At 38.0% G+C, this 12,658-nt stretch overlaps 1 protein-coding gene and 1 non-coding gene across 3 annotated transcripts in view; one reads left to right on the top strand and one right to left on the bottom strand.

Annotated features, from left to right (window-relative positions):
- PKP2 (plakophilin 2) overlaps positions 1 to 12,658 on the top strand; it is a 94,814-nt gene that overhangs the window by 22,162 nt on the left and 59,994 nt on the right. For both annotated transcript variants that reach the window (XM_060657947.3, XM_060657948.3), the window contains exon 4: positions 5,865 to 6,000. In XM_060657947.3, coding sequence (XP_060513930.2) covers positions 5,865 to 6,000 — 136 coding nt within the window. The remainder of the gene's footprint in view (positions 1 to 5,864; positions 6,001 to 12,658) is intronic.
- On the bottom strand, positions 1,694 to 1,797 carry LOC132660472 (U6 spliceosomal RNA). The gene has a single exon (XR_009601815.1). It is a non-coding gene; the product is annotated as a U6 spliceosomal RNA (small nuclear RNA).

Here is a 12,658-nt window from a genome sequence, read left to right as displayed (position 1 = left end):
AGGCATACCTCAGAGGTATGGTGGGTTAGGTTCCAGACCACTACAATAAAGTGAATATTTTGTTTTCCCAGTGCATACAAAAGTTATGTATACACTATAATCTATGAAATGTGCAATAGCATTCTGTCTAAAAAAGCAGTGTACATACCTTAATTAAAAAATACTTTCTTGCTGGGATGCCTCAGTGGCTCAGTTAAGCGTCCGACTTCAGCTCAGGTCATGATCTCACAGTTTGTGGGTTCAAGCCCCACGTCGGGCTCTGTGCTGACAGCCTGGAGCCTGCAGCCTGCTTGAGATTCTGTGTCTCCCTCTCTCTGCCCCTCCCCCACTTGTAGTCTGCCTCTCTCTTTCTCTCTCAAAAATAAACATTAAAAATTTTTTAAAAGGGGCGCCTGGGTGGCGCAGTCGGTTAAGCCTCCGACTTCAGCCAGGTCACGATCTCGCGGTCCGTGAGTTCGAGCCCCGCGTCAGGCTCTGGGCCGATGGCTCGGAGCCTGGAGCCTGTTTCCGATTCTGTGTCTCCCTCTCTCTCTGCCCCTCCCCCGTTCATGCTCTGTCTCTCTCTGTCCCAAAAATAAATTAAAAAAACGTTGAAAAAAAAAAAATTAAAAAAAAAAATTTTTTTTTAAAATACTTTCTTGCTAAAAAATGCTAACCATCATCTGAGCATTCAGAGAGTTGTAATCTTTTTCCTGGTGGAGGGTCTTGCCTCGAAGTTGATGGCAGCTGACTGGTCACGGGGGTGCTTGCTGAAGGTTGGGGTGGCTGTATTGTGTGGCAATTTCTTAAAATCAGACAATGAGGTATGCTCCATCGATGGACTCTTCCTTTCATGAGTGATTTCTCTGTAGCATGTGATGCTGTTCAATAGCGTTTTACCCACAGTAGAAACGTCTTTCAAGATTGGAATCAATCCTCTCAAACCCTCCTGCTTTACCAGCTAAGTTGATGTAGTATCCTAAATCCTTTGTTGTCATTTCAACAGTCTTCACAGTATCTTCACCAGGAGTAGATGCCATCTCAAGAAACCACTTTCTTTGCTCATCCATAAGAAGCAACTCGTCTTTTATTAAAGTTCATGAGATTGCTGCAATTCAGTCACATCTACAGGCCCCACTTCTAGTTCTCTTGCTGCTCTTACCACACCTGCAGTTACTTCCTCTCCTGAAGTCTTGAGCCCCTTAAAGTCATCAATGAGGGTTGAAAAAAACCTCTCCCAAACTTCTGTTAATGTTGATATTTTGACCTCTTCCTATGAATCAGGAATGCTCCTTATTTATTTTTTAAGTTTTATTTACTTAGGTAATCTCTACACCCAATATGAGGCTCGAACTCAGGACCCTGAGATCAAGAGTCACATGCTCTTGCAACTGAGCCAGCCAGGCACCCAGAATCAGGAATCCTCTTAATGGCATCTAGAATGGTGAATCCTTTCCATAAGTTCTTTAATTTACTTTGCCCAACTCCATCAGAGCTATCTATGGAAGCTATAGCCTTATGCAGTGTATTTTTTTTAATAAATTTTTGAGTGTAACTGACAAACAATGTTACATTAGTTTCAGGTAGAGAACATAGTGATTCAACAGGTTTATACATTATGTTCACCACAGTGTAGCTACCATCTGTCACCAACGCTACTACAGTATCATTGACTATACTCCTTATGTTGTGTATTTTATTCCCATGACTTCTAAAAACCATAGACCTCTTCACGAATATTCGTGTTATCATTGCTCAGGAGCATGATAATCTCTATATCATTCCAATTTTAGCATATGTGCTCCTGAAGCCATGCATTTCTTCTTTTTTTTTTTTTTTTAAATTTTTTTTAACGTTTATTTATTTTTGAGACAGAGAGAGACAGAGCATGAACGGGGGAGGGCCAGAGAGAGAGGGAGACACGAATCAGAAGTAGGCTCCAGGCTCTGAGCCATCAACCCAGAGCCCGACGCGGGGCTCGAACTCACGGACCGCGAGATCGTGACCTGAGCTGAAGTCGGACGCTCAACCGACTGAGCCACCCAGGCGCCCCTGCATTTCTTAAATAATAAGACTTAGGTGCCCCAAATTACTCGTTGATCGGTGAGCTGCGGAGTGCATATTGTGTTAGTAGGCATAAAAACAACATTAATCTCGCACATCTCCATCTGATTTCTTGGGTGACCAGGTGCATTGTCAATGAGCAGCAATATTCCAAAAGGAATCTTTTTCTTCTGAGCAGTGGGTCTCCACAGTGGGCTTAAAAATTCAGTGAACCATGTTGCAAACAGATGTGCTGTCACCCAAGGTTTGTTGTTCCATTGACAGAACGCAGGCAAAGTAGATTTAGCATAATTTTTAAGGGCCCTAGGATTTTGGAAATGGTCAATGAGAATTGGCTTCGACTTCAAACCACCAGCTGCCCTTATAACAAAAGTGGCCCTTATAACAAAAGAGCCTGTGTTTTGAAGCCAGGTGCTGGCTTCTCCTCCCTAGCTATGAAAATCCTAAATAGCATCTTCTAATATAAAGCTGCTTTGCTGCATTGAAAATCTGTTTTTCAGTGTGGCCGCCTTTCTTAAATATCGTAGCTAGCTCTTCTGCGTAACCCGCCGCAGCCTCTACACGAGTGCTTCACCTTGCAATTATAGGTTATGGAGATGGCTTTTTTCCTTAAACCTCATGAACCAACCGCTGCTAACTTCCACCTTTTCTTCTGCAGCTTCCTCCTCTCTCTCAGCCTTCATAGATTGAGAGTCAGGGCCTTCCTCCGGATTAGGCTGTGGCTTAAGGGAAGGTTGAATGTTGGGCCGGTTTGATCTTCTATCCAGACTGCTGAAACTTGCTCCGTATCAGCAATAAGGCTGTTTCCCTTTCTTACCCTTTGTGTGTTCACTGGAGTGGATTTTGAATTTCCTTCAAGAACGTTTTAAATTTCCCTCAGGAACTTTTCCTTTGCATTTACAACTTGGCCAACTGTTTGCTCCAAGAGCCTGACCTGTCTTGGCTTTCAACATGCCTTCTCAACTGAGCCTGATCACTTCCAGCTTTGGATTGGAAGTGAGAGACATGCAACTCTTGCCTTCCCTTGAACACGTAGAGGCCACAGTAGAGTTAATATTGGCCTAGTTTCAATCCGTGTCTCAGAGAATAAGGAGGCCTTGAGGAGAGGGAAAGAGGTGGGGGAATAGCTGGTTGGTGGAGCAGTCAGAATACACACATTTTTGGGTTAAGTTTGTCATCTTACATGGGTGTGGTTTGTGGTGCCCCAAAAGAAATACAATAGTAACATCAAAGATCATTGATTACAGATCACCATAGCAAAAATGTAAATATTGTGAGAATTACCAAAACGTGACCCAGAGACATGAGGTGAGAAAATGCTGCTGGAAAAATGGCACTGATGGGCATGCTGGACACAGGGTTGCTGCAACCTTCAGTTTTTAAAAAAGCAGTATTGCAAAGCACAGTAGAGTAAGGTACAGTAAAATATGCTATGCTTGTATTCATTGTGCTTGCTAACAGATACTGGAAAACACCCTGCCACCCTGTCTTTTTTATTCTCCATTACCTGGAATGAATCAGGTGTACTCTTTTTGAAGCCAGAGTCCTAGGATACCTTTAAGGCATGTCTTTAGCCACAGTTCTAAGATTTTGCTGTCCTCAGTCTGGTTTCTCTGAGTCAATGCTTAAGGAAGCATGAATGTGTTAACATCCACAGTGATAATAGGTCCCCTAACCCAGTTACCCTCTAGGCAGAAATAAAAGGGGAGAAAAACACCAGTTCAATGAGGCATTTGGGAGGTATTGTTTTACAAGTGGCAATTTTATTTGTCCTCTATAAATTATCCTCTCTTGAGTCAAACTGCATCAGATTTCATCATCATCACTATAAATACCCGCAATTAGTAAAGGACAAAAGTATGCTACTAGAAAGACATAAACCAAATGTCATTATAATGGCAAAACAAATGGTAACAGAATGTTTATAAAATTGTTTTCTTTAAGAAAAAGCATATTTTAAAAGTTTACTTATTTTGAGAAAGAGAGAGAGCGCGCAATCACAAATAGGGGAGGGGCAGAGAGAGAGAGAGAGAGAGGGAAAGAGAATCCCAAACAGGCGCAAAACCCTACACAGGGCTTGACCCCACAAACTGTGAGATCATGACCTGAGCTGAAATCAAGAGTCAGATGCTTAACTGACTGAGAGACCCAAGTGTCCCAAGAAAAAGCATATTTAAATCTTTAAAAAAATTTTTTTTATGTTTTTTATTTATTTTTGAGAAAGAGAGAGAGATGGCGTGAGCAGGGGAAGGGCAGAGAGTGTGGGAGATGCAGAATCTGAAGCAGGCTCCAGACTGAACTGTCAGCACACAGCCCGATATGGGGCTCGAACTCGTGAACCACAAGATCATAACCTGAGCTAAAGATAGACGCTTAGCCGACTAAGCCACCCAGGTGCCCCAAGAAAAAGCATGTTTATAATTGTCTTTAATCATTACCTTTCCTGATGAATTCTTCACATCAGCATGATTTATTTGGACAAAACAAACCCAATTTTCCTGAATTTTACTGTTTACATACTGTTATATTTATTAAATAAGAATACTTTTAGAAGTGCTTGGGTGGCTCAGTTGGTTAAGTGACTGTGACTCTGGTCATGATCTCACGGTTCGTGAGTTCAAGTCCCACATCCAGCTCTGCTGTCAGCATGGAGCCCGCTTCAGATCCCCTCTCTCTCTTGCCCCTCCCCTACTAGTGCCCTCTGTGCACTCACTCTCTTTCAAAAATAAACATTAAAAAAAATTTTTAGGATGCTTATTTTAAAATTCATTTTTAGGTGAAATAACAGTTTCGAACAGCTCTGAGAAAAACCTAATGATTGTTGAGGGAAGGTGTTTCATTCCACAGGTGTAACATTACCATGGCAGAAATAATTTTTAACTTCTATGACCAAATTTATTTTATTTTATTTTTTCAATATATGAAATTTATTGTCAAATTGGTTTCCATACAACACCCAATGCTCATACCAAAGGGTGCCCTCCTCAATACCTATCACCCACCCCCCCTCCCTCCCACCCCCCATTAACCCTCAGTTTGTTCTCAGTTTTGAAGAGTCTCTTATGCTTTGGCTCTCTTCCACTCTAACCTCTTTTTTTCTTCCTTCCCCTCCCCCATGGGTTCCTGTTAAGTTTCTCAGGATCCACGTAAGAGTGAAAACATATGGCATCTGTCTTTCTCTGTATGGCTTATTTCACTTAGCATCACACTCTCCAGTTCCATCCACGTTGCTACAGAGGGCCATATTTCGTTCTTTCTCATTGCCACGTAGTACTCCATTGTGTATATAAACCACAATTTCTTTATCCATTCATCAGTTGATGGACATTTAGGCTCTTCCCATAATTTGGCTATTGTTGAGAGTGCTGCTATAAATATTGGGGTACAAGTGCCCCTATGTACTCCTGTATCCCTTGGGTAAATTCCTAGCAGTGCTATTGCTGGGTCATAGGGTAGGTCTGACCAAATTTATTTTAAATTCCACGTAAAGTCTTATTGTGCCTTTGAAGTGACCTTTTCAGATGTAATTATCATACTACACATGTTTATCTTCAGTGAGTTCAGTTTCTTTCTTTGGTATATATTATGCTGCTACTTAATTCAGTGACATTCTCAGAGGCCAGTCTGATCAGAGGTGGAATATTTCTACTGCTAGCTTCCTACGCCTTCTGACCTCAGATGATGATTTTTCTTTTGGCTGAAGAAAAGCCAAGGTGTTCTAGGTGCTTCCCCATGTTAGCCAAGTCATCTCTGAAAGATCAGGTTGGTAGGCAGGAGGGAGCAGGTTTGGAACTCTGCTGAATCCGTGACTGTTTGTCTAGGAATGCAGACGTGGAGATGACTCTGGAGCGAGCAGTGAGCATGCTGGATGCAGACCACACACCATCACCCAGAATTTCTGCGGCAGCTACTTTCATACAGCACGAGTGCTTCCAGAAATCTGAAGCACGGAAAAGGGTGAGTATCATCTTAAGTCCACTGTAAAATTATCACGCTTTGACATCCATTATGGTGGCCCTGCACACTGAAACCAGTAATTTAAGTTAAAAACAAATCTTTATTGAGTTATATGTCAACTATAGGTCAATTTTAAATAACAAGTTAATAAAATAAATAAAAGTCTTCATCGAGCCTTTTTAATTAAAAGGGAATATATACTCAGTACCAAAAAAAATTTACTGCAATTCAGAAACTTAGAATGTAAGTCTCCACACAAGCCTTCCCCTCTTTGTCTGTCTCTCCAATCTCCCGCTTTAGGACCAAAGCCAACAACTGTTCATAGTCTGTGTACTTTTAGAGTTTTCTGATGAGAGGAGGGGGTTAGAGAGCTACCAAGAGCACACATGAGCATTTTAGACTATTGTTTTCTATATTTAAATATATATTAAATGTAAACAATGTTTTGCGGTTTTCTCATTAAGCAGTTATGAAAATGGTTCCATAGACAGCTCTGTACATATATCTTTTGGCATTCCCATAAGTGTCGTACAGGGCAGACCACCTCCCAGATGGAATCACTAGGTCATTTTATGTTTGTTTAAAAAGTGGTATATTTGTTCAGGAAAAAATCATAGTTGAAAAAGGTTTGCAGTGAACCTAAGTTTCCCTCCTACTCCAAACCTACCCCCCATTTTCCTTTTTCTTTTTCTCTCTCCTATCCTCTCTCCTCCTCCCTCCCTTCTCTTTCCCTGTCTCTCTCTCCCACATCATTTTTGGGTGTCTTTCCAGAGATATTCTATACGTGTAGAAACAATTACTGGGTGGGTTGGTTCAGTATCCTTTTTCATTTAAAATAAAATTACAAATGGTAGCAGGTTATAGTAGTCTGCACTTTGTTTTCGTTTAAGGCTATATCTTAGAAATGTTTGATATATATTAGCCCTATTTCATTCTTTAAAGTTGCTACGTGGATTTCTTTTGTATAAATGTACCAGTTTTGTTTGTTCATTTTTTTAACAGCTTTATTAAGGTCCAATTAAATTTTACCATGTTTAGCCATCATGAAACCATCACAATCATGATAACGAACATACCCATTATCTCCAAAGTCTCTTTGTGCCCCTTTATAATCCAAACATCTGACCCCTCCCTAACCCACTTCCACTCCCCAGGTAACCAATGATCTGCTTTCTGTTACTATAGAATATATTAAAGTTTCTAGAGTTAAATATAAACTATGTAATATATATGCTTTTTTCTTTGGATTCTTTTACTGAGCTTTAATCTTTTGAGATTTATCCATGTTGTGAATATCAAAAGATGTGTGCATGTATGTGTTTGTGTGTGTGTAGCTGAACAGTATTTCATTGTATGGATACACCTTAGTTTGTTGATTCACTCACCTGTTGATGGACATTTGAGTTTGGGCTATTACAAATAAAGCTGCTGCGAACATATATGCACAAATCTGTTTTCATTTCTATTGGGTAGATACCTAGGAGTTGAATGTCTGGATGATATGGTAGGTATATGTTTGACTTTTTAAGAAACTGCCAAACTATTTATTTTACTTATTAGAGAGAGAGAGAGAGAGAGAGAGAGAGAGAGAATATCCCAAACAGGCTCTGCACCATCAGAGCCACACAGGCACCCGTTTTTCCTTTTAAAAAAATTATTTAAATTCCAGTTAAATACAGTGTCACATTAGTTTCAGGTGCACAAAACAGTGATTCAACACTTCCATACAACACCCGGTGCTCATCACAACAGGGTACTTTTTAATCCCCATCATCTATTTAACCCATCCACTCACCCACCTCCTCTCTGGTAACCATCAGTTCTCTATAGCTTAGAGTCTGTTTCTTGGTTTGCCTCTCTCTCTTTTTCCCTCTATGCACATTTGTTTTGTTACTCAAATTCCACATGTGAGTGAAATCATATGATATTTTTCTTTCTCTGACTTATTTCACTTAGCATTATACTCTCTATCTCTGTCCACATCACCATAAATGGCAAGATTTCATTATTTTTTATGGCTGAGTAATATTCCAGTACTTTATCCATTCATCAGTCAATGACATTTGGGCTGGTTCCATAATTTGGCTATTGTTGATAATGCTATTATGAACATAGGGGTGCATGTATCTCTTTGAATTAGTATTTTTGTATTTGTTGTGTAAATACCTAGTAATGCAATAACTGAATCGTACAGTAGTTCTATTTTTAACTTTTTGAGGAACTTCCACTCTGTTTTCCAGAGTGACTGCACTAGTTTGCATTCCCACCAACAGTGCAATAGGGTTTCCCTTTCTCCTCATCCTTGCCAACACCTGTTGTTTCTTGTCTTAGCAATTCTGAGAGATAGGAGGTGATACCTCATAGTTCTTTTGCCCATTTTTATTTGGGTTTTTGTTCTCTTGTCATTGAATTTTGTCAGTTCTTTCTATATTCTGGATATGTCTTTTTATTTTTTTTTTTTCAAATATGTGATTTGGAAATACTTTCTCCCAGTTGTATTTTGTCTTTCCATTATTTTAACAGTTTTTGATTTTGATGGAGTCTAATTATAAATCTTTTCCTTTATGGACTGTGCTTTTCATGATCTATCCAAGAAATTTTTCTGTACTCTGATGTCACAAAGATAATCTATATTTTCTTCTAGAAGTTTTATAACTGTCCGATTTTATAGTTAGTGTATGATCCGTTTGGGTTTAATTTTTGTATATATTGCAAATGTAGACTGACGTTCCTTTAAAAAAAAAAAAAAAAACACATATGCAGGGGCACCTGGGTGGCTCAGTCAATTAAGCGTCCGACTGTTGGTTTCAGCTCAGGTCATGATCTCACAGTTAATGGGTTTGAGTCCCGTGTTGGGCTCCGCACTCACAGCTCTCTCTCTCCCTTTCTCAAAATAAATAAATATACATTTAAAAAGTATATATGCAATTATTTAGACACCATTTGCTGGAAAGATTATTATTTTGGTATTACTTCCTTTTTGTGCCTTTGTTGAAAAGTAATTGATCACATCTATATGAGTCTATTTCTGTATCATGTATTGTATTTCACTGATGTTTTATTGGTCTATCTTCTTGCTAATACGACACTGTCTCGATTACTATAGTTTTATATATTAATATAGTTTTATATTGAAGTTTGCTAGTGTTAGTCCTCTGACTTTATTCTTTTTCAAGTGATTTTGGCTATTCTAGGTCTTTTACAGTCCCATTTGAATTTTAGAATCAGCTTGTCAATTTATTTGTGAGAAAACTGCTGGGATTTTGTTTGAGATTGCGTTGAATCTGTAGATTAATGTATGGAGAATTTTCATCTAAGCAATATTAAGTCTTCTGACCCCTGACCATGGTACATTTCACTATTTATTTAGGTCTTCTTTAATTTCTCTTAGCAGTGTATTGTAGTTTTTACTCCAGAGATCTTTCATGGTTTTTGTTAGATTTATCCCTAAAGATATAATATTTCTAAATGTTTTTACACATGGTCTGGGTTTTTTTTTTCACTTCAATTTTTGATTGTTCAATGCTAGTATATAGAAATATAATTGATTTTTTGTATATTGATCTCGTATCCTGTGACACTACTAAATTCACTCTAAGCTCTAGTAGCATATTTGTAGATTTGTCAGATTTTCTACATAGATCATGCCATCTGCTAATAAAAACTGTTTTATTTCTTCCTTTGCAATCTTAATGACTTAGGTTTCTTTTTCCTTTTTTTCTTTGGTACTGGCTAGAACCTCTAGCACAGTGTTAAAAGGAAGTGAAAGTGGACCTGGCCTGTTCTTGATCACAGGCAGAAGCATTTGGTTGTTCTTGCACTATTAAGTATGATGCTACCTGTAAGTTTTTGTTTGTTTTTAGGAATTTAATCTGGGGGATTTTTACGTGGGTTTTTTTCTTTTTTTTTGGAAGAAAGGAAAAAATTTTATATTTTAGTATTTTTAACACCATTTCCTTTTCCTGCTCTTTGTTTTATTTTTTAAATTGAGTTATAATTGACATATAACAGTATATTCAGGGGTACAACATGACCCGATATATTGCATATCAATGATTACCAATCTAGTTACCATCCATGCTCGGTTATGAATTTTTTTCTTGTGATGAGAACTTTTAAGATCTAAGCACTTTCAAATGTACAATACACTCTTAATAACAGTCATCATGGTGTACATCACATCTTCTTGACTTATTTTATAACTAGAAGTATGTCCCTTTTGACCACCTTCACCCATTTCACCCATGCCAAACCTCCCACCTCTGGCAGCCACCAGTCTGTTCTCTGTATCTTTGATTTTGTTTTTTCTTGGTTAGTTTGTTTGTTTGTTTTTAGATTCCACATATAAGTGAGATCATATAGTATTTGTTCATTGTCTATTTTACTCAGCATAATGCCCTCAAGGTTCATCCATGTTGTTGCAAATAGCTGTTTTTCCTTCTTACTTATGGCTGAATATAGTCCAATGTGTATAGATATCACATTTTCCTTATCCACTCATCCCTCAGTGGACACTTAGATTGTTTCCATGCGATAGCTTTTGTAAATAATACTGCAGTAAACATGGAAATTCATATATCTTTTTGAGTTAGTGTTTTCATTTCTTATAAATACTCAGAAGTAGAACTACTGGATCATAAGGTAGTTCTAGTCTTAATTTTTTGAGGAACCTCCATACTATTTTCAGAGTGTTTGTACCAAGTTATATGCTCTCCAACAGTGCACAGGGGTTCCCTTTTGGCCACATCCTTGCCAACACTTGTTATTGTCTTTTTGGTAATAGTCATTCTGACAGGTGTGATGTGATATCTTGTTGTGGTTTTGATTTGCATTTCCCTGATGATTAAGAAGGCTGAGCACCTTTTCTGTATGTTGGCCATCTGTATGTCTTCCTTGGAAAAATCTATTCAGGTCCTTTGCCCATCTTTTAATCGAATTGTTGTTTTGCTATTGAGTCACGTGAGTTTTTTATGTTTTGATTATTAACCCCTTATCAGATTTATGATTTGCAAATATTTCCTTCCATTCCGTAGGTTGTCTTTTCATTTTGTGATAGTTTCCTTTGCTGTTTGATCTAGTCCTACTTGTTTCTTTTTGCTTTTGTTCTTTTCTTGTGGTGTCATATCCAAAAAATCATCGCAAAGACTGACATCAAAGAGGTTGCTGCCTATGCTTTCTTCTAGGAGTTTTATAGTTTCAGGTCTCACATTCAAGACTTTAAGTTGAGTTAATTTTTGTGTATGGTATGAGATAGTGGTCCAGTTTCCCTTTTTTTTGCATGTGGCCATCCAGTTTTCTCAGCACCATTTGTTGATAAGGCTCTCCTTTTCCTGTTGTGTATTCTCGGGTTTTTTGTTGTAAATTAATTGGCCACATACGTGTGGTTTATTCCTGGGCTGTTTATTCCGTTCCATTGATCTGCATGTCTTTTTATGCCAATATCATACTATTTTTATTACTACAGCTTTTTAATATAGTTTTGAAATCAGAAAGCATGATGGCCTCCAGCTTTATTCTTCTTTCTCAAGATTGATCTGACTAGTCAGGATCTTTTTGTGGTTCCATATAAATTTTAGAATTATTTGTTTTATTTCTGTGAAAAATACCATTTGATGTGAAATTGCATGGAATCTGTAGATTGCTTTAGATAGTATGCACATTTCAACAGCATTACTCTAATCCATAAGCAGGGAACATCTTTCCATTTATTTGTGTCTTCAGTTTCTTTCATCAATGTCTTATAATTTTCAGTGGACAGATCTTCTCCTCTGTTAAATTTATTCCCAGGTGTGTGTGTGTGTGTTTTTAATGCAATTGTAAGTGGGATTGTTTTCTTAATTCTGATAGTTTATTACAGGTGTACAAAAATGCAACAAAATTTTGCATATTGTTTTATATACTACAACTTTACTGAATTCATTGATTAGTTCAAGTAAACTTTTGGTGGGATCTTTAGGATTTTCTATATAATATGTCATCTGCAAATAGTGACCGCTTTGCTCTTTCTTTACCAATTTGGATGCCACTTCTTTTTCTTGCCTAATTACTCCAGCTAGGACTTGAATACTATGTTGAATATAAGTGGTCAGAGTGGACATCCTTGCCTTGTTCCTAGTCTTCAGAAAAAAAGCTTTTAGCTTTTAACCATTGAATATGATGTTAGCCGTAGGTTTTTCATACATCACAATATCAAGTTGAAGAACTTACCTTTATCCCTAATTTTATGGAATTTTGTTTTGGTTTTTACTCAGAAATGGTTTTGGGGGGCACCTGGGTGGCTCAGTCAGTTAAGTGTCCAACTTTGGCCGAGATCATGATCTCACAGTTTGTGAGTTCGAGCCCCACGTCGGGCTCTGTGCTGACAGCTCAGAGCTTGGAGCCTGCTTCAGATTCTGTGTCTCCCCTTTTCTCTTCCCCTCCCCCACTCGTACTCTGTCTCTCTCAAAAATAAATAAACATTAGATTAAAAAAAAGAAATGGTTTTTGGACTTTATCAAATGTTTATTCACTTATTAAAATATTTCTATGGTTTTTATCTTAATTTTGCTAATATGGTAAATTACTTTGGTCTTTAAGTGTTATCCCATTCCTGGGATCCCACTTGGTCATGATATACTGTTACCTTTTTAAAATTAAATTTGGTAAAACTTTGTTAAGG

This window comes from Panthera onca, chromosome B4 (assembly GCF_046562875.1).
Source record: "Panthera onca isolate mPanOnc1 chromosome B4, mPanOnc1 haplotype 2, whole genome shotgun sequence".
Classification (NCBI taxonomy): Eukaryota; Metazoa; Chordata; class Mammalia; order Carnivora; family Felidae; genus Panthera; species Panthera onca.
The sequence above is the reverse complement of the archived record's forward strand: the minus strand, read 5'-3'. Positions and strand labels throughout refer to the sequence as shown.